The sequence below is a fragment of the Peromyscus californicus genome, unplaced genomic scaffold (assembly GCF_007827085.1).
Source record: "Peromyscus californicus insignis strain IS unplaced genomic scaffold, ASM782708v3 Scaffold_3__1_contigs__length_106647218, whole genome shotgun sequence".
NCBI lineage: Eukaryota > Metazoa > Chordata > Mammalia > Rodentia > Cricetidae > Peromyscus > Peromyscus californicus.
Genome location: NW_026294551.1, coordinates 53259035 through 53280960, shown reverse-complemented (window position 1 = coordinate 53280960; position 21926 = coordinate 53259035). Strand labels below are relative to the sequence as shown.

General features: G+C 50.1%; 1 protein-coding gene across 1 annotated transcript; it reads right to left on the bottom strand.

Moving 5' to 3' along the window:
- Positions 1-1128: 1128 nt before the first annotated feature.
- Positions 1129-21858, bottom strand: Wrap53 (WD repeat containing antisense to TP53). The gene is made up of 10 exons (XM_052756669.1): positions 20942-21858; positions 20727-20825; positions 19834-19945; positions 3526-3614; positions 3197-3287; positions 2958-3090; positions 2018-2226; positions 1761-1864; positions 1495-1629; positions 1129-1395 (listed from the first exon to the last, which is right to left on the bottom strand). The coding sequence occupies exons 1-10, from the start codon at positions 21334-21336 to the stop codon at positions 1149-1151; spliced, it is 1614 nt and encodes a 537-aa protein (XP_052612629.1). The 5' UTR covers positions 21337-21858; the 3' UTR covers positions 1129-1148.
- Positions 21859-21926: the final 68 nt, after the last annotated feature.

Here is a 21926-nt window from a genome sequence, read left to right as displayed (position 1 = left end):
GGCCAGGTTGATGGTCCGTCTACCTGTGTGACGTGGGAGGGGACAGAGCTACCCGGGTTGAGAGAGGACCCCGTGACTTGCCCAAGGTCACACGGGGAGTTTAGGAAAAAATGAAAATACAACCTAGGCTGCCCAACTCCCCTTTCCTGGGGTCCCTTTGTCACAGCTTCTCTGACACAAGGCTGTTTTCTGTGGATTAGGTGGAGACTAGGGAGTGAATTTTGACCCTTCTTAGATGATCATGGAGAGAAGTGGGACTGGGAAAGGAAAGGGGGTACCTATAAACCCCCAAAGCTGCACTCCACAGGAAGGGCTGTTTCCAATTATCCTGGGGGAAGGGAGGAGCTGCCTTCTTGGGTGTAAGAAGCAAGGCTTTCAGCACCTCCGGCAGGGGCCGCATTCCTCTCCTTCCTGCCCAATCCTCCGCCAGGCAGCTCCTTTCCCTTTGACTGAGGTCCCCACCACGGCCCCGTTGACAGCATCTCTTCAAAGACTCCCATTCTGGGTGTTTGACAAGGTGTGTGAGGAGGGGGAGCGTGGACAGATGGAGAAGCAGGACCAGCGCGCCTGCTGAAGGAGCCAGCCCCTTGCCCTGGCGCTGCATTCTAGAGACTAATGTGAAGCAACTGTTTCTCCATTTCCTCCTTCCGGTGTGTCCTTGACTCTGCCTGCCCGGGTGCAGTGGGCACAGTGTTCTTGCACCCTTCCCCTCTGCAGCTGGATGATGGTAAACAGCGCTGTGCAGCATCGCGCTGACTTGTCTGTCACCGTCTGCTTAGTCTCACACAGTCACACTCAACAGTCTGCCACCGAGCTCCTGCCACCCAGGCTCAGGCCAGCTCCCCCTGACCCCTGATGCAGCCACCTCAGGAGTGAGATTTCAAACAGGTTTGCTCCTCAGTTTACCAAGTTGCCTAGCAACCATCTAGTCAATGGCAAGAGGCCCCACCCCCACCTGCTTGACTTCACACCATGCTCGGCTCGTCATTGGCTCCTGCCTGGTCCCACCTCTCAACCCCTGGTTTTGGGAACAATACGCCAGACCCCACAGATGCTGGACAAAGGAAACTACTAACGCCCTCACCACACTCCCACCAGCCACCTGCCACCCCAAACACACACAATGACTCCAGCATCATACAAAATCTTTATATTAACTCATCCCCACAGCCCTCTGTCCTTCCTTGTCCCTTCTCATCTTGGTGGTCATCAGGGCTACTGGGGTCCGGTCCCCCTCCACACCACCAGAGCTGAAGCCGCCATTCGGGATGGGCGTGGCATAGGGAGAGCAGGGGAAGATCCAGCTCCGGCTCGCCTTCATCCCCACTATTGGTGGGCTCTGGAAACACACGCTGGCCGGAAGCGGTAGCCAGTAGAGGCAAGCTAGGGTGTAGGCTGGAAGAGAGGGCAGTCTGTCAGCACCTAGGTCAGGATGATATGTGGGAGATCCACCTTCCTCCCCAAGCCCAGCTCCAAGCCCCTTCCTTTAGTGACCTCACTCCATTGGTGCAGTCCTTCTGGGGCAGAAAAGTCACCACAGGTTCCAGCGTGCTGTTAGTGAAAGCTCCACTGATGTCCCACACAGAGACAGCTCCATTGGTGTTGCCACTCACTAGGAACTGCCCACTCCTGGGAATGAAGGGAAACTTGTGGGTAGACAGGCAGCATCACTCTGCGGGGAGAAGCCATTCTTATCCAAGGGCCTAGGATGCAGCCAGACTCTGACCATCTGGAACCTGAAAGGGGCCACAGCCACTTACGGGTCCAGATCAAAGTAGATGCGCTGATTGGTGGTCACTTCCCGACTCAAAGACCACAGGAGGTGGCCAGGCTGCCGGAGATCCCAGCACAGAAGCTCAGCATCCTGAAGACAAGAACAGAGGTCTGAAGTGTTCCCACCCCCTCGTTCTCCCTCTCTCCCCTGCCTCCACCTCAGCCTCCCTCAAACCTGGTTTTAACACATTACAAAGGACATCCCCACTCCTGCCTACACACAAGCTTAGGCTCTGACCAATACCTTTCGGGCTCCTGAGAAGAAGAGGTTGCCATCGGGGTGAAAGCAAAGGTGGGTGACACCCCCTTGGTGGCCTCCCAGCAAGGCAAGAGGAGAACCGTCATCCCAAGCATACAGGCCTAGGGTACGGCCATAGGAGCCACAGGCGTAAAGGGCCTGGGCCGGACTAAAGGCTATACAGGAGATGATGCCACTCTGGCCCTGCTTTTTTGCTGGAGAGGAAACAAGAGAGCAATTAGCACGGGACAGTAACCAGCCTGGGACCTCTGTGCCCTGCCTGGGACTGACATGCAGGGACTCATTCCCCACCCTGTTTACCTCAAGCAATTTGAAGTTCTCTGATGCTTCCCAGATCATTCAGTTCCCCTAAAGAACCTAGTCTCAGCCGGGCGGTGGTGGCGCACGCCTTTAATCCCAGCACTCGGGAGGCAGAGCCAGGCGGATCTCTGTGAGTTCGAGGCTAGCCTGGACTACCAAGTGAGTCCCAGGAAAGGCGCAAAGCTGCACAGAGAAACCCTGTCTCGAAAAACCAAAAAAAAAAAAAAAAAAAAAAAAAAAAAGAACCTAGTCTCCCTCTCCCTAGTCTCCCTCTCCCGGTCATAGCCCAGTTTTTCCTGGAAGGGATGGAGAGCTACAGGCCTACAGGAAACCAACTCCCCTTCACCTTCAATTTTGTAAGTTCAGTGGTACAGTGCTTGTCTAACACAAGACCCTGGGTTCAGTCCCAGGCACTGCAAGGTTTTGATAGACCACAAACTACACATCTGACCGGCATGGACGGGTTAGGAGTTAACCCAGCTTTCTCATCAACTGCTTGACCTGGGGAGAGTTTCCTCCGAGCCTAGAGGCAGTGTCTTGGCTGAGAAACCCCACAGGTGGCCCCAGCTCACTCACGGCCCCGTCATGGGTACTACGCTTTCATCTCCTGCCCCTTGAGGCTTACCAAATGTGGTTCGCACCTCGCAGTCTCTACCAGGCCTGGATGTGGAGAAGACACGCACAGTCCGGTTGAAGCCACAGAAGAGCTGGGAACCGTCCGGGGAGAAGCAGAGCGAGTGGGCTGCTGTCAGCTCGTCCTAGGGGCAGGAGAGGGCTGGAGACAGGCCTGCAAAGCCTCGTCTGTCTTCCAAAAGGGAGGGCCAGGCCCCAGTGAGCACAGGGGCTGGACAGGGAAGTCAGTACCAGGTGGTTGTACGCGCGAAAGGAAGCCCGGAGCTCTCCAGTGAATGCGTCCCAGATGTGGATTGGGTTCTCCCGGCTGCTGCTGGCCACGCTGGGAGAAACACGGAGGAGGCTGAGGCCCAAGTGACCGTCAGAGGACGGGAAGGGAGCCCAGTGCCCGGCCCTCCCCGCTTCCATCAGAGGGGCACACTGAGCACCCTCTCCCACCCTCCCAGGAGCCCTGGCAGTCTAAGAAGAGGCCTCCTTGAAACTGGGTGTGTGGGCCGGGTGAGGAGATGATGGGGAACACGTGATGAAGGGCACAGCGAAGGTCGTCACTTATCACTTACTAGGAGGTGTCTGGCTGGCTGGAGGACATCAGAGAATACCAGCAGTAATCATAGATGGTGTCACCCTCCACCATTCGAAGGACAGGAACCTGGACACAGATGTGGGAATGCTGGGGTTACTGGCAGGGGAAAACAGGCAAAAAACAAAACAAAACTGTGCGGGGGGGCCCCCCCCCCGGGGGGTGTTAGGACACAGCGGGACACTAACCAGATAGAAGAAAGCAGAGGGGCATAAAGAACAGTCTTTACTATTCAAGCATTTCACCCAGGCTCAGATGTCAGACTCAGGCCACCGAATGCAGTAGAGATTCATAATCTTTGTTTTTCAAGACAAGACTTCTTTGTGTAGCCCAGGCTGTCCTCGAACTCAGAGATCTACCTACCTGCCTCCAAAGTGCTTGCTGGGATTAGAGGCATGCGCCACCACCTCCAGGCCATAATTTTTTTAACACTTACAAAGAACCAACCAGGTTCTATGCTATTCTACCCTTTAAAAAGATTACCAGGCCTTAGGGATTTAGCTCAGTGGCAACACTGATTGCCTACCATTTGCAAGGCCCTGAGTTTGATCCCCAGCAATGCAAAAACAAAGTCCAAAACTGCAAAGACTTCTTAAAATACTGTCTATGTGTATGCTCACATATCGCACTGCACACGTGTGTGAGTCAGAGGACAACGGGAAGTGAATAGGTTCTCTCCTTCCCACAGAGGGGGTCCTAGAAATCGAACTCAGATCTCTACCTGTAGAGTCACCTCAGGTGTTTGCCCCCCAGACAGTTTAATAGAACCCAGATTGGCTTTGAACTTCTGATCTTCCTGCTTCCACCTGGGGGTGGGGGGGTTGTCATCACACCCTGCTCATGTCCTGCTGGGGAAGGAACCCAGGGCTGGATGCATGAGATACAAGTACTCTGCCAAGTGCATTCCCAACCAAACGTACAAACACTTAAACAGCGAAATAAGTGCTGTGGACGCACGTCAGGGGTAGAACACTAGCCTGGCAGGCATGGGCCCCGGGGTTCAATCTTTACTAACATAAACAAATACCTACAAATTTTCTATCCAGTTGAAGAAAATAAAGTTGAGTGTGGTGTCTCTTGCCTGTAACCCCAGCACTTGAACTGAGACAGGAGTTGCTGTGAGTTCAAGGCCAACCTGGAATACTTAAACTGAAACACAAAAGGGTCATGGCTGACTGGTAGGGTGTTTGCGAGCATTCACAAAACCCTGGGCTGGGATCCTGGAATGTCAGCACTGCAGAGGCACAGAGGCAGGAGGATAAGGAGTTCAAAGCCAGCCAGGGCTCCTCGAAAGCCTGTCCCCCAAAAGCAAACAAAGAAACAAAGGAAACAGGGTGGGGGGTTGGATGGTCAGTGGACAAAGGTGTGTGCTGTGTGAGTCTGGCAACCGTAGTTGGATCTCTGGAACCCAGGTAAAGACGAAAGGGGAGAACACAGATCTGTCACCCGATTTCCACGAGGTCATAGCCACCTGCACCCACACCTACACCTACGCTCACGCTAATGAAACAACAGCAATAAAAAACGAAATAATTTTGACAGCGTGCTGGAGTGTGGCTCCAAGCCCTGGCTTGGATCCTCACCACTCCGAAAACAAAAAGAAAACAGTCGATGCCGGGAAGATAAAAGAAGGCCAGGCACTTTGGGGTGCTGTTGCCGAGATGCTGAGAGTAAGCAGGGCTGAGCGCGCGGAGAACACTGCCGTCTGGCAAGCTGGAGGCCGGGCATCGTTCGCCTCAGCCTCCGAAGTGGTGGGACTGCAGGCAGGTATCCCCCGGGCCTGCCTGAAATGTTTCTGTTTGCTGGCTGTGAAATGGGGCTTGCTAGGGCCTAACTTGGTATTTCCAACCATACTGTCGAGTTGTTAAGTGAAGGTAAGACCATTTGCTCTGTTGTTTTTGCGTTTTTTACTTGACACAGGGTTTCGTTTAGTCCAGGCTGGCCTGACTCACCACGCAGCTCTCAAGGTTGGCCTTGAACTACCGTGTCTCTTTGTTTCCCAAAGTCTGGATTTACAGACGCGCACCACCACATGTGGCTTAAGTCTCTCTGTATGTAGGCACATCGTTTCATAAATTTTGCCTTTTTTTCCTACTGAGTTGTCCTCTTCTTCACAATGTATAGAACATTTAAACAGTTTGGACACCAACCCTTTGTAAGCTCTTTGTTGACACCACCCAACCATGACTTCATTTTCTACCCCATCAGCCTGAATCCAACAGCTGACTACCTGGGGGACAGCTCATTTAGATCCCACAGGCACCTCAGACTCTATTGAGCCGTAAGGGACCAGCACCTGCTTGCTGCTCCCGGGCCCCACGCTGGTTTGGAAGTCTAGTCTGTGCAGGAGTGAGTCACAGGAGCTTCAGCTGTCAACCCGACAGAAATCTGGAGTCACCCAGGGAGAGGACCCTCAGTCGAGGGATTACATGGATCAGACTGCCCTGTAGGTATGTCTGTGGGGCATTTTCCTGATGCTGGTTGATGTGGGAGGGTCCAGCCGACTGTAGGTGGTGCCATCCCTGGGCAGGTGAGCCTAGACTGTACCAGATAGCTGACCATGAGCTTGGGAACAGCCAGGAAGTAGGCAGTGTTGCTCTTTGGCCTCTAATCAGCAGCAGAAAAGTAAACTAGGCCAAAACCCCATCCTCAGCCGTCCTCCTTGCTACTCCTGGTCCGGCCCAACACTGCAATCTGTCTCCTCCATTCCCTCCCTCTGATAGTCCGTTATAGCCACTGCCTCCTTGCCAGGCCCTCAGCGACAACCTGAGTGTCCTCCAGACCTCTCCTCACCACTGCTCTCAAACCTACCCATCCATTCTCCACCCTGGACCCCAGACCTTAACAAGCTGGGATTCTACAGTCTCATTCTCCTGCTAAAATATTTTAGAGGCTCCATGTAGCCCTTTTCCTTATGAAGACTTCCCTTAAATGCTCCTACCTGCAATTCAGCCTTCAAGGCTCATCTCTATCCACCTCCTTAAATATCACAATGTCGCCGGGCAGTGGTGGCACACACCTTTGATCCCAGCACTCGGGAGGCAGAGGCAGGCGGATCTCTTTTGAGTTTGAGGCCAGCCTGGTCTACAGAGTGAGTTCCAGGACAGGCTCCAAAGCTACACAGAGAAACGCTGTCTTGAAAAACAAAAACAAAAACAAAACAAATCACAATGTCAACCACTTTGATTCTCAGGCCCCATGAGATAGCAACTCCATATATTCTCAGCCACAGGCTTTCCAGAACTAGTCTCTGTTTGGAATATTATCCCTTCCTCTCCCCTGTACCCCTCCCACCTCCCGCCCTGGTAGAACCTCTATCACCCCAGGTCCTAGGTGCTCCCTCCTCTGAAAAGCTGTCTTTACCCCTTCACCCTCCACGTTCCCAAGCCCTCGATGCTCCTCACTGCTTCTAACAGTGTCCGAGTCGGTCTCCCTGCTCACCTCTGTCTCTCAACATCCGGGGCAAGGTCTCAGGCAAAGGATTTACTCGTCTGTTTCCTGTCATTTTACACGAATGAGTGTTATGCCTGCATGTATGTGTGTACACATGTGTGCCTAGTATCCTCAGAGGTCAGGAGAGGGTGTCAGATCCCCTGGGACTGGAGTTACAGGGGTTAGGAGCCACTGTGTGGGTGCTGAGTCCCGAACCTAGGTCCTCTGCCAGATCAACAAATGCTCTTAAGCGCCCGGCGACCTCTCCAGCCCCAGGAAGTAATGTTTCCACGAGCAAACACAGACAGCACACTGTTGCAGAACATAACACCCAAAATAATCAGACCCGAGTTAAAGTAAAAGGTGTGAAGTGGGTGATTAGAGGTCAGACAGGCTTCATGAGGGCTGGCATTCAGTCATATGGGGAGTCAGGAAGGTCACAGGATGAGACCCAGGCTTCTGGCTTGGAGAGCTGAGGCCGCAAAGATGGGGAGGACTTAGGAGACACAGCCAGGCTACGAGGCGCCAACCTCCGCAGAAGTCATCAGAAGAAACTCTGTGAGGATAAAGGAGCAATAGCCTAGCTCTGGCACTGGGGGTGAGGACACCCCACTCCGAGAAGGGTGTGAAAGATGCAGAGTCCCCAGAGAGGGCCAGAGTGGTACCAAGAACCACAGGTATGACAACAGGGACACAGGTCAGGAAACAGGCTGGGGAGCCAGTTCTAGAAAGTTCTGAAGAGAAGGTAAGAGGGAGACCACACAGGGAGGAATATGCAGTCATCTCAGTTCTCAAGAAGCATGGATTCCCGGACACGCCCCACAACATACCAACATCTGTTGATGGTCAGTCTCACAGATTATATAAGGGGCTGTGGTATCTGCAGAGGACCTATATACACCCTCTCAGATGCTTCAATCTCTAGGTTACTTTTAATTACTAATTAATGTAAATGTCACATTGAGAGTTGCTATACCGTATGGTCCAGGAAATGTAACAAGGGAAGAAAAGCCCCAAACATGTCAGTACAGACTCCCTGGTCTGTCTGTTTGGCTTTTAACTCATCTATTTATTTTACATCCTGGCCACTGACTCCCCTAAACCCCAACCAGACTCCCTGATTTTTTGTTGTTGTTGGTGGTGGTGGTGGTTTTTTCGAGACAGGGTTTCTTCATGTAGTTTTGGTGCCTGTCCTGGATCTCCCTCTGTAGACCAGGCTGACCAGACTCCCTGTTTTTATCAAATATTTTGGACCTGCAGTTGTACAGACACCAAAAGCATGGATAGAGGACCGACTATATCCAAAACTGTCTTCATACACTAGGCAAGCATGCTACATCCTAGTTCCATGGATTTCATCCGTTTTCAAACACGGAGCTCTCAGACAGGAAAAGTGAGAACACTTAGCTAGAACTAATGGCACACACCTGTAATTCCACACTTGGGAGGCTGAGGCAGGAAGGTCACAAGTTCAAGGTCAGTTTGGGATACTGACTCAGTCTGAAAAAAGGGGAGGAGGTGAAGATATAGCTCTGCCCTAACAAACATGTATGAAACCAGGGGTGTGAACCCCAAAACTGGAGTGGGGGGAGAAGCCAGAGAGAATACTTAAGGAGTGAGGTTGTGATAGAACATGTTCACCCACATACTGCTAAAAGCAAGAAAAAAAGGGCATAAGAAATTTTTGAAAACAATTCTCTGTATCACAAACCATTAATATACAGAGAAATATCTATAGAGACGTAAGTCCGCATGCACAGACTGTTGGAGCTAAGGTATTTCTTATGCATACAATTTCCTGTAAAAACCTGACTCTGCTTCTCTGCTGGGTGTGACAGATCTTGTCTTCAATCCCAACTCTAAGCAGGCAGAGGCAGGCCCATCTTTGAGTTCTAGGCCAGCCAGTGTTACAAAGAGAGATCCTGTCTCAAAAACAAAACAAAAACCCACAGAAAACAAACAGAGAAGGGGAAGAGGAGAGGAAAACAGAGGGGCTTTCCTGAAATGGAAGGGAAAGGAAGGGAAAAGACCCACTTCCTTAAAGCATGTGCAGATATCCACTCAACTGTTTATTTGGAAATAGCTGCTGTGCAGGCCAGAGTACTCTGACCTCTCAATCCTGCCTCAGCCTTCCTGAATGCTTAGACTGCACAGGCATCGGCCACCACACCCAACTGGCTATCAGAATAATACATGCTACTAAAATCTTAGAAACGCAAATGTCCAAAGGGAAGAAAAGGTTTTTGTTTTGTTTTTTAAACAAAACCTATCAAAAGCACTTAACATGCACCGTTAGACACAGGAACTAGGAAGCCTGGACCTCTGTGAAAAACACTTAGGACATAATTGCTGAAATGGACAAAGCAGGAAACAAAGCCATGGACTTCAGGGTTACAGACACATAAACAACTCCCATACTTGGACACAGCTTTCAGAAACAATGGAAATAAGTTTCAGGTGCTGATTTTTGTCAAGTGGCAGGCAATGATGGTTTTCTCTTTGTCTGTTTTGAGGCAAGGTCTGGTTGCACAGCTCAGAATGGCCTCAAGCTAACTACATAGCCCAGGCTGGCCTCAAACTCACACTGATGCTTCTGCCCCAGCCTCCCAAGTACTGAGATTTGAGGCATGAGCTACCACACTAGGCTCTTCTTCTCTCAGATTCTCCCTCCTTCCCGTCTCTGTTTGTGGGTGCGTAAGGTCTCAAGCAAGCAAGCACTCTGCCGTGGAGCTACATTCCCAGTGAGTTGTGACGGCTAATATTTTTAAACATTTATTATCGTGTGTGAGAATGCAGGCACATGTCACATGCACACACGGCAGTCAGGGGACAAATCTGTGGAGTTGGTTCGCTCCTTCCATCTTTATGTGAATTCTGGGGGTCCAACTCAGGTCACCAGGCCGGCACACCACGGGTCTCTACTATGATGGTTAATGCTGATCATTATAACCTGCCAGGACCTAGAACAACCTATGAGATAAACCTGTCACATCTGTGAGGGAACTTCTGGACTGGATTACCTGATGTGGCAGGACCCACCCTAAATGTGAGAGGCCCCACTCTATGGGCTTGGGTCCTCCTGGGCTGAATAAAAAGGACAAAAGTGGATGGAGGACCAGCTTTCCACACCGCTCTGCTTCCTGACTGAGGACAGGGGACTGCTGTCATGACCTCCCTGCAATGATGAGCTGTACCCTCAAACTAAAAATAACTCTTCCTTCAGATGCTCTGTAAGACACTGTCACAGCAATGAAAAAAGTAACCACACCTCAGCATCCTTCCTTGTTTCTCCATAACCGAGCCCTACAGTCCCAGTGTCTTCTAACCATCCCCACAAGAGGCAACCTCTCTAATACACCGTAGGCCCTGGTCTTGAGACACCTCAGTGTCTGTCTGGGAACCAGGGCTTTTTACCGTCTTGCAGAACTCACAGATCTGCAGCCTCTGATCTAGGCAGCCACTGAGCACCAGGCAACCCTTCTTTCTGGAAGCCATCAAGACTCACAGAAACATTAGCCTGTCAAGATGCTGCATGCATTGCAATCTCAGCACATGTGAGGCCAAACAGGATCACCACATGACGGACACCTCTGCCTGGTCTGGTACATAGTAAGTTCCAGGCCAGCCAGGGATACCGAGACTGCCTCAAAACAAACAAACAAAAACCCCACAGGGCAGGTGGATGGTTGAGGAGTTAAGAGCATGTACTGCTCTCTCGCAGAAGACCTGAGCTCCGTTCCTGTTCCCCTGTCAGCCCCCAGGGATCCAGCACCCTCTCCTGGCCTCTGTGGGCACCTGCACTCACATGCACAGACAGAGACAAAGATACACATAATGTAAACAAAAAATAAATTAATAAATAAATAAAAAAGCCAGGTGTGGTGGTGTATACCTTTAATCCCAGCACTCGGGAGACAGAGGCAGGTGGATCTCTGAGTTTGAGGCCAGCCTGGTCTACATAGCTAGTTCCAGGACAGCCAAGGTTACACAGAGAAACCTTGTCTTGAAAAACAAACATACAAAAAAAAAAAAAAAAAACACCAAAAACCAAAAACCAAAAACCAAAAAAAAAAAAAACCAGTAACAAAAGACAAGCACAAACATATCCATTAGCCTCAGACACTAGAGAAGCCTCAGCCTTCTGGCTTACCTTGCATTACCTTGACACACACACTATTCCACATCCCCCAATCTGCCTTACATTAAGGCCTGTCAGCTCCCCCAAATCCTTACTTAACTAAGGACTTCCAATATTTTCTTTAAAGCTTTTTTAAAAAATTTATTTATTATGTATATAGTGTTCTGCCTGCAGGCCAGAAGAGGGCACCAGATTAAATTATAGACAGCTGTGAGCCACCACATGGTTGCTGGGAATTGAACTCAGGACCTCTGGAAGAGCAGCCAGTGCTCCTAACCTCTGAGCCGTCTCTCCAGCCCCAGGCCTTCCAATATTTATGCTCTAGGATCTAAAGTCACCCTTACTCTTACCTTCCTGGAAACCCTTCACCCTCCAGAACTTGCCTAGCCCTGGCTTCCCGTGCCCTCTTGAGCTGAGATGGCTTTCCGGCTCACACTCCCCTCCTCCATATATACTTCAAGGCCAATGTGTGCAGGTTGATGTCACCTTGTCTTTGACTTCTCTGTGCCCCAGGAGTCCCTACGTGTCCCTTTTTGTCACATGCTCTGCCCAGAGACTCAGCCTTCCTGGTTTTTGTTTCCATTTTTATTTTTGAACCAGAGGTTGGCCTCAAACTCACTACTTAGACAAGGGTGAACTTGAACTTCTGATCGCCCTGCCTCCACCTCCCTAATGCTGGGTTCCAGGTATGGCCCACCACACCCATTTTATGAAATACTAGGGATCAAACCCAGGGCTTGTGTGCCAGGCAAAGACCACCGACTGGATAAACCCCTGCCCTGCTTCGTACCCTACAACTCTTGGTATCAGTCTAGCTACCCCTTCTCCCCGACAGTTTGGAGGCAGAGTCGCACTGGGCAGCCCTGGCTGACCTGGAACTTGCTATATATAGACCAGGCTGGCTTTAAACTCACCTGCTTCTGCCTCCCAAGTGCTGGGATTAAAGGCGCATGCCACCATGTCTGGCTTCCTTTTCTTTCTTATTCCTTGAAACTTTACCCGCCTGGTTCTCCATCTTGCTTCCTACAGATCCTTCCGTTATCTTCATTATTATTGTTTTATGTGATGATGTGTGTGAGCATGGGTGCATGCATGCCCTGGTGCATGTACGGAGGTCAGAGAACAACTTTCAGGGGTCAGTTCTCTCTGCACCCTGGGTTTCGTGAACTGAACTCAGGCTGTCAGGCAGGAACAGCAAGCGCTTCAGCTGCTGAGTCATCTCACTGGCCAAAGTCATTTTTCTAAATGGTATCTTTTTAATAATTTATTTATTTTTTATTTTATGTGCATTGGTGTTTTGCCTGCATGTGTGTCTGTGTGAGGATGCCAGATATCTGAGTTACAGACAGTTGTGAGCCGCCATGTGCTTGCTGGGACTTGAACTCAGGTCCTCTAGAAGAGCAGTCAGTGCTCTTAACCACTTAACCAAGATGTTATTTTTAATTCAAAAAAAGAAAAAGGGTCTGAGAGTGGTGGCGCACGCCTTTAATCCCAGCACTCGGGAGGCAGAGGCAGGCGGATCTCTGTGAGTTCAAGGCCAGACTGGTCTACAGAGTTCCAAGAAACCCTGTCTCAAAAAACCAAGAAAAAAAGTACACGAGCTTTTGGGCTGCATGTACATCTTTGTACCATGTGTGCCTGGTACCCACAGAGGAAGGCCAGAAAAGGGCATCAGATCCCCTCAAACTGGAGTGTATAGACTAGTACGAGCGCTGTGTGAGTTTGGGGAATTGAGCCCGGGTCCTCTGGAAGAGCAGCCAGGGCTCTTAACTGCCGAGCATCTCTCCAGCCCTCCCTACGCTCACTCTTGAACTTCCGTTTCCACAGGAACTATGAATCAATTCACTGTCCTCTGTCTTCTTCCAGGTGTCACTGCTGCTCACGCCTGTATTCCTTCAGGTTTCTGCTTAAGAGCCACCTTAACAGCGAGGGCTTGCTCAAATACTCTTTTTATTGCTTTTTTTTAAACAGAGCCTCAAGGTGTACCCCAGGCTGGCCTTGAACTCACAGAGATCCACCTGCCTCTGCCTTCTGTTTTGGGATTAAAGGCATGTGCCAGCACCCTGGCTCTGAGTCCAGTTTTGAGGCTAGCCTGGGCAATGTAGTGAGACACTACCACAGAAAAGAAGCCCAGACCCCTGTGAGCCATCACAGGCCCTGTCCAGCCTGAGTCAGGACTCACAACGATGTGACTTCTTTTTCTTCCTCGCTGTCTTCAGATACTGGCCAGACCCTTCTTGTGAAAGGTCCCCTGAGCCCTGTCGCTCTCTGAAACGCCTCTCCCCACCACAGGGCTAACCGATGTAATTCAAATGTCTCTAAAACTGAAAAACAAAATCAACAACCACAACAAAAACCATGAAGACGAGGACCAGGGCTGCAGCTCTAGGGTTCAGTGCCCACCTGACACATTCCAGACAAACAAACCCGAGGACACACAAGTACTGGACAGACAGGCTGAAAAGAAGGGGTGGACTCATCCCACGTGGGGCCCGTCTCAAGCCATGCGCTTACGTCCTCAGTTTACACCTGCCACTCGCTCCCACAGTCAAGGGTGGACTGTGTCATCTCCAAACTCGCATTTCCATCTCTAACCACCAAGTTCACTTACCCTATTTCTCCAATTACTCAGTTTCAGTTTCATCAAGAACATGTTTATAGGGTGGGGAGATGGTTTGGGGGCAAAGGTCTTGCTGCATGAGGGTAAAGACCTTAGATCAAACTCCCAAAACTCACTCACGCCAGATGCGGTAGCTCCTGCCTGTAATCTCAGAAGTAATAGGACAGGATACAAAGTAGAAACACGACAATCCCCAGAAGCCTGCAGGATACATGGAGCAGTGAACAGGAGACCATGCCTCAAAGACGTGGAAAGCAAAGACCAATGCCTGGGTTGTTTTCTGACCTCTGCATGCCCCAAAATGCGCGCGCACACACACACACACACACACACACACACACACACACACACACGCACATCCCATATGTACACACAAAGGTTTTTCTTTCTTTCTTTTTTTAATGTGCATTGGTGTTTTGCTTGCATGTATGTCTGTGTGAGGATGCCATATCCCCTGGAACTAGAGTAACAGACAGTTGTGAGCTGCCATGTGGGTGCTGGGAACTGAACCCAGGTGTGGTGATATTGTATTCCCCAATATATCGTGCACCCTAATAAATTTATCTGGGGTCAGAGAATAGAACAGCCACTAGACAGACATAGACGCCAGGAAATAGTGGCACACACGCCTTTAATCCTATCACTTGGGAGGCAGAGATCCATCCGGATCTCTGTGAGTTTAAAGCCACACTGGAAACAGCCAGGCATGGTGACGCACGCCTTTAATCCCAGGAAGTGATGGCAGAAAGCAGAAAGGCATATAGGCATGAAAACCAGGAACTAGGCTGGTTAAGCTTTTAGACTTTTAACAGCAGTTCAGCTGAGATTCATTCTGGATGAGGACTCAGAGGCTTCCAGTCTGAGGAAACAGGATCAGCTGAGGAATTGGCAAGGTGAGTTGGCTGTGGCTTGTTCAGTTTCTCTGATCTTCCAGTGTTCACCCCAATACCTGGCTCCAGGTTTGTTTTTATTAGTAAGACTCTTTTAAGCTTCATGCTACACCCGGGTCCTCTGGAAGAGCAGCCAGTGCTCTTAACTGATGAGCCATCTCTCCAGCGCCCACAAATGGGTTTTTTTGTTTGTTTGTTTGGTTGGTTTTATTTTGTTTTGTTTTTTAAACACACATTTACAAGCAGGATCAGGAGTTCAAAGTCATCCTCAGCTATTTATGAAGTTCAAGGACAGTCTAGGGATATGACCTTATGTGGGGGATGGGGAGGGGGGAAGCTGACAATCGGTAGCAGACAAAGGACCATCTCTGTGAGTCTGAGGCCAATCTGGTCTACATAGTGAGTTCCAGCCAGGGCTCCATAGTAAGACCCTATCTCAAAAACATAAAAAAAGGAGCTACAGAGATGGCTTGTTGATCAAGAGCACTGTCTGCTCTTCTAGAGGGCCCAGGCTGGATTTCCAGTACCCACATGGCAGATCACAACCATCTGTAACCAGGTCCAATGCCCTTCTGGTGCACAGAGGCACCAGGCACACATGTGGTATATAGACACATACAGGCAAAACATCCATACACGTTACATGGTCTACATAGACAGTTTCACGCCAGCCAAGGCTACATAGTAAGACCCTGTCTCAAAAAAAAAGAAAAAGAAATAGGATTAAATAAGGTCATGAGTTTGGGGTCCCCTGATAAGACTGTGGCTATATACAGTACAAGGAAGAGGCTGACAGTTTAGCTTAGTGGTAGGGGTCAACAGGGGCATGGTGGTGGGAGAGACTGTTTCCACAATCCTGCTACGTGATGCCTCATCTTAGACTTCCCGGCCTCTGAAACTGTGAGAAGAGAAGGCAGTTTTCCCGGCAGTGCTGGAAGTCAAACCCAGGGCCTGTGTGCACAGGCAAGCACTTACGCCAGCAAGCTATACCAGAGCCCCTGGTTTTGTGAGACAGGGTCTTGGCATATCACCTGTCTCCCTGAACTCCCAGTTCCCCTCCCTCAGCCTCCCAAATGTTGGGATTACAGGTGCACACAATGCCCAGAAAGAAATCTTCTCCTGTCAGTTGTTTGGGGCAGGGTGTTAGTTGATAATGGGGAGCAGGGTGTTAGTTATTAATGGAAGATATCCCAGAACTTACTATGTGACTAGACTAGGCAGGCTCCCTGGGCTGGGATTACAAACCATGGGCCAGCATGTCAGGCTAAATCTTGTCCTTAAAAAGGACACAGTCTCTGTTATCCCTCCCTCTCTGCTGGGTCACCCCTGACACACCACTACCTAACAAGCCCTTCCTTGGCCCACATTCCCTCTTCTCACTGATCCATTTCTTGCTTTGGAAATGTAGATCAGCGATCAAAAAAATTTCTTGGCTCCCCTTTCACAGCACAAGTCCAAAGAACTGCCCCATTCTTTTTCCTTTACACGTTTTACCCAACTCCACCTCTCCTCCGAAGGTACTCTTGTCTGGGTCACTCGTGTTCTTTGTGGTCACCCCCTAAGCCACCTAGCTCCATCTCTCAGCACCATTAGTCAGGACTCTTCCTTCTGTGTACTGATGTCACCTCTCTCGGGGGCTGGAGAGAAGTCTCAGCAGTGAAGAGCAGGTAGATGACTGGGTGGTGGTGGCTCAGCCTTTAACCCCAGCACTCGGAAGGCAGAGCCAGATGGATCTCTGTGAGTTCGAGACCAGCCTGGTCTACAGAGCGATTCCCAGGGCAGCTAGAGCTACACAGAGAAAGACTGTCTCAAACCAAAACAAAACAAAAGAGCAGGTAGGTACTGCTCTTCCAGAGGACCCTTTTTTATGGGGGGGGGGGGGTTGTTGTTGTTAGATTTGTTTTTGGAGACAGGGTCTCACTTTGTAGCCCTAGCTGTCCTAGGACTCACTATGTAGACCAGGCTGGCCTCAAACTCCTGAGGACTGGGATTAAAGGTGTGTGCCACCAGAGGACAAAAGTTTGAGCTGACCATGACTCCAGTTCCCTCTTCTAACCTCCAAGGGTAGTCAACACACGTTACAGACACACATACACATACAAATTTAAAGTAAGTCTTTAAGAAAAGACTGCCTCAAAAGACACACACACACACACACACACACACACACACACACACACGCACACACACACACACACACACCCCTTCGGTGTCACTCTTGTACTTTCGCTCTCCCAGAGTCCACTCATCACTGGTTTGAAACTCTCAAATAGACCCCAAGAGGCCTTCCCACAGGACCCCGCATTATACGGCTGCCCATTGCCTTCCCATCACCCCACCCCTGCATTCCCTCTATTCTGTGAACACAAAGCTTCCCCAGCTCGGGGTCTCTGTGGTGCTGTCGCCTCTTCCTGGAAGTCTGTTCACATCATTTAGCATTATCACTCTTCAGGTCTCACAAAAAACTGCTCCTTTTCTATCCGCCCCTCCCTGACCTATACTTCTAAAGTGCTAGCCTCTGCACGGTTGTTTGGTTTTGTGTTTTGAGACAGGGTCTTCCTAGGTAGCCCTGGCTAGCCTGGAACACGCTTTGTAGATCAGGCTGGCCTCACACTCACAAGAGACTCTTCAGACTCTGCCTTGAGTGCGGGATTAAAGGACTGCTCCATGACATCCCACTTCCATAGGGTTTTGCTGTTCTCTGCAGTGTTGGGGTGAACCAAGGGCCCCTCGAATACTAGGTAAACACAAGAGCGCAGAGCTATACCCCCCGCCGGAAGCGCTATCTCCTGGTTACTCTCTCCTTTTCCTGTTTTTCACCTTCAAAGCAGTTATTTATTTTCCTATTTCTTAAAGAGACAGGCCTCGGGCAAACGTGGTGATACATTCCTGCAGCCCCAGCACTCACAGGCAGAGCAGCAGATGAGGGACTCGGGGCCATCCTTGGCTATACAGCTACTTTGAGATTGAGGCCAGCCTTCTCTACATAAGATCTTGTCTCAAAGCGGGTGGAGTGGGAGGTGGAGCGGCTCAGCAGTTAAGAGCACTGGCTACTCTTTCAGAGGAGCTGGGGTTCAATTCCCAGAACCCACATGACAACTAAAAACTGTCTGTAACTCTAGTCCCAGGGGATCTAACGCCCTCTTCTGGCTTCCACAGGCACTGCATGCATATGGAACACAGAAATACATTCAGGCAAAACAACTCATACACATTAAAAAAAATTTTTGAATCTCAAAAAAAAAAAAAGTTTTCCCTGTGTTTAACAACACATGCCTGCAGTTCCAACAACTGAAAGGTTAAAAGGAGGGAGGAAATCCAGGAGTTCAAGGCTAGCCTCAGCTACGTCATGAGTTAGAAGCCAGAATAAGACCTGTCTCAGGACACAGAGAGGTAGCTGGAAAGATGGCTCAGAGGTTGAGAGGACCCAGGTTCGGTTCCCAGCATCAATGTCAGATGGCTCACATCCACTTGTAACTCCAGCTTGGCTCTGTGTAGGGAGCACGAAGGTCCTTGCTCCCACACATCTCCAGAGAAACCAGGGATGTTAAGCACACAGGATGTTCCTCTATCCAGAAAGCTGGGGATGGAGGTGATCTGCCATCTGTGTTATCTGTTGGGCCAGGCTATATCAAGTTCCTACAACCAGAACTGGAGATACCTAATAGTCTAACTGACCCCTAACAGCCAGGGGCTCCCCAACCTCCCACAAGGACCAGAGATACCTTACAGTTCAAATGACCCTTACATTCATTATCTGTATAGCCAGGGGCTGCCCTAAACTCCTACAACAAGGACCAGAGATGGATAACAGCCCAAATGACCTCTGTGCTATCTGTACGATCAAGATAAGGCCAGACCCATGCTTAGGCCCTTAAGCTAGTACAGGTAGCCTATCTCAAGAAGCCACCTTCTAGGAAGAAATGACATGTACCCTGAGTCAAGTTTCAATTATGCTGACTTGTGCCCCAGGGATTGTATTACACCAGGAAACTTTTCCCAAGTTATACTGTGTTTAAATTTGTTGGGAATAAACTGCCCGAGATCAGACTCCCCAACATCCAGATCCAAGCTGATGGATGCCAGTCTGAACCTTCCATTCTCACTTCTTCGAGATTCGCCTTCTTTCCCCACTCTTCAGCACTGAAGGCACCAGCACACACGCACACACGCACACACACACACAGAAATTAAAAATAAGGCTGGGTGGTGGTGGCACACGCCTTTAATCTTAGCACTCAGGAGGCAGAGGCAGGTGGATTTCTGTGAGTTCGAGGCCAGCCTGGACTACAAATCAAGTTCCAGAACTACACAGAGAAACCCTATCTCGAAAAACCAAAAGAAAAGAAAAGAAAAGAAACAAACAAAAACAGGGCTGGAGAGATGGCCAGGTTCAATCCTCAGCACCCACATGGCAGCTCACAACTGTCTGTGACTCCAGTTCCAGGGTATCTGATACCTTCACATCAATGCACATAAAATAATTTTTAAAGAAAAGAAACAAAAACAAAAATTAAAAATAAATCTTAAAAGGAGAGAAAGAATGAGAAAGCAAACAGGCAGATATGGAGTCTCGAGATGCTGCCCAGGCTATACTGTAGATCCCAGGCTGCAGTAATCTCCTGCACAGGGCTTTCAGAGCATTTGTTTTAATGTACAATGATCTTGTTCATTGATACACATTTGCACACTACACAAAAAACACAACCAAATCATCATCTATCTTTCACTTCTGTAAGAGCCCAACCAAACACAGTGGCCTAGAACTTTCTATGCAGTTGAGAGGACCTCGAACTTATCCTCCTGCCCCCACCTCCAGAGTGCTGAGACTACGAGAGTAAGCCAACACACCCAGTTTAAGCAGTGTGGGAGCTTGAACATGCGCTTTGTGCGCGATGCTAGGCAAGCACCAACCAACTGAGCCACCTCCCCAGCACACGTTGAAAACCATCTAATAAACACCTAGACACACACTGTCACAGAAGTCCATTACTTGACCACAGAAAACAGGCTCCTGATTAAAAAAAAGGGACTGACTTCTCTTTAAATGACTTCAGAATTCAAGGCAGAAAACGATACATGTGGACATCCGTGGTGAAGGAATGCCCTGTCTATGAACAGGTAACCCATGAACACACTGTCTTCATTTGCAGGAAGGGCTCTAATGTGTAGAGCTGGCAAAGGGATGGAGTCAGGCCCTCCCCTTACCATTTCTGCATATTCCACCGGCTCTCCTTCACTGTACAGTTCTGGGGGCAGGTTGTAAATCCGTAGGACGTTATCAGCACTATTGGTCAAGATACAGGAACCGTCAGGGGCCCTAAAAATACAGGAAAATTAGAAAATTGGACAGACCTGTCATTTCCAAATGTAGGGCTAGGGCTATCTTAGAACATACGCCCTTGAGAAGACACCAACCAGTCCTAGGTAAACCTTGAGCTCATGCAGATGGTGGTGGCACACATCTCAAGTACCCCGGCTACTTGAGAGGCTGAGGCAGAGGATCTCAAGTTCCAGGCCAGTCTGGGCAACTTGGCAAAGTAAAAAAAAAAAAAAAAAAAAAAAGGCTAGGATGTAGCTTAGTGGTGAGGTCCAGGCTAGCATGCTGGATACCCGAGGCTATATCCACAGTACTAGAAATGGAAGGAAAGATCGAGAGAGCAAAGGAAAACACTCACCAGTATTCTATTACTCCTTAACCACCTCCAGGTAAGTTTGGGATTTTTTTGTCTGGGCTTTTGGGGGCTGGGTTTTTGTTGTTGCTGTTGTTTTACCTTGAGATAGGGTTTCTCCGTGTAGCCCTAGCTGTCCTGGATCTCGCTCTGTAGACCAGGCTGCCCACTGAACTCAAGAGACCCTCCTGCCTCTGCTTCCCAAGTGCTGGGATTAAAAGCATGCGCCACCACCGTCCAGCCTAGTTTTTGTTTTTACTTTAAGACAGGGTCTCACTCTGTGGACAAGGCAAGACTCGAACTCCCAGTCCTCCCTCTATTTCCCAGATGTTGAGATTACAGGACTGTCCCACCACGACGGGCCAACGATAGGTGAGTTTTCAGATGAAAATCCTGAAAGTGGCTACCTCCCTACCCCGTCGTACTTACCACTTACAACCTTTCAGGAAGTTCTCGGAGCGAGTGCTGAACTCGGACCAGGAACCACTGAGGTATCGGGGTACCTGCGAGAAGCTGTAGTTCCAAAAGCTGGAAGGGAGATGGAGAAACAAACGGGTCGTCAGAGCAAAACAGGCCTGGAACGGGGCTGAGGAGAGGTGGCTGTCGTGGTCACACGTCCGCGCTCCTCAGATCCAGTCACTTACGTGTCTCCCTCATCCACAGGACCGGGTTCATCAGACACGCCTTCCACGGCTTCTCCTGACTCCAACTCAGGCTGATTCGTCTCTTCTACCGTAAGGCTCGCACTTTCAGAAAGTTCTTGCTCCTCGATTCGAGGACTCAACACACCGGGAGTATTAAACTCTTCCTCCAGGGGAGCGGAGAGAGGAACTGGGTCCCCTTGTTGCGGCTCCTGGGACGGAACCGAGCCAGCCACAGAATCTGTGGCTATCTGGGATTGGTCATCTCCACGGCATGGCGGTGGCACCAGTTCAGAGTCTGTATTTCTATCCACAGGGGAACCTTGGGGCACTGGAGCTGGGGCCTGATCAGAAGGGAGGCTGTCCGGAGCTAAGAGTCGCTCCTCCGACGTCTTCATTCTGTAGAACAAGCAGGAAGGACAGGGGCCGGGCAAGCCTCGTTGCGCCGGCTACCAGCTGCTGAGGCCAGGCTGCATTAAAATTCCCAGGGATCCGGGCGCAGAACCGCACAGACCCACCGCGCCTGCCTTCCTCTTCCGGGAAGAGTAAGCCGAACCCCGCAACCCAGGGCAAACACCGGGAAACCAATGCTGAAAGCAAAGCCCCCGGGGGCGCTACGCGCCGCTAGTGCTCCTTGCTCTCGCGGGAGTCGGGCCACCTTCCCATTGGCTCTTTGCATCCCGGTTAGGTTCTGAGCGGTGTGGCGGGAAGGAACGAGTTGGCCCAACCCTCAAGTACCAGAGTATTCCTAGAGGCTTCTGGGAGTTGTAGTCTTCACTCTCGGCCGTAGCGGAAAGCACACGCGCGCCCCCTACCGTCCGCTGGGGTCATTCTTAAGGTACCTACCCTCCCTGACCTGCAGAGGACGCTTAATGTCTACAGTTTTTGGCCCCCTTGGCTCTTGTTTGGAGTCGGGCAACCTCAAAATAAGGTTTCCTTTCTCCCTCTCTCCCTCTTCTCCCCATCTCCCTCCCTTCATTCTCCCTTT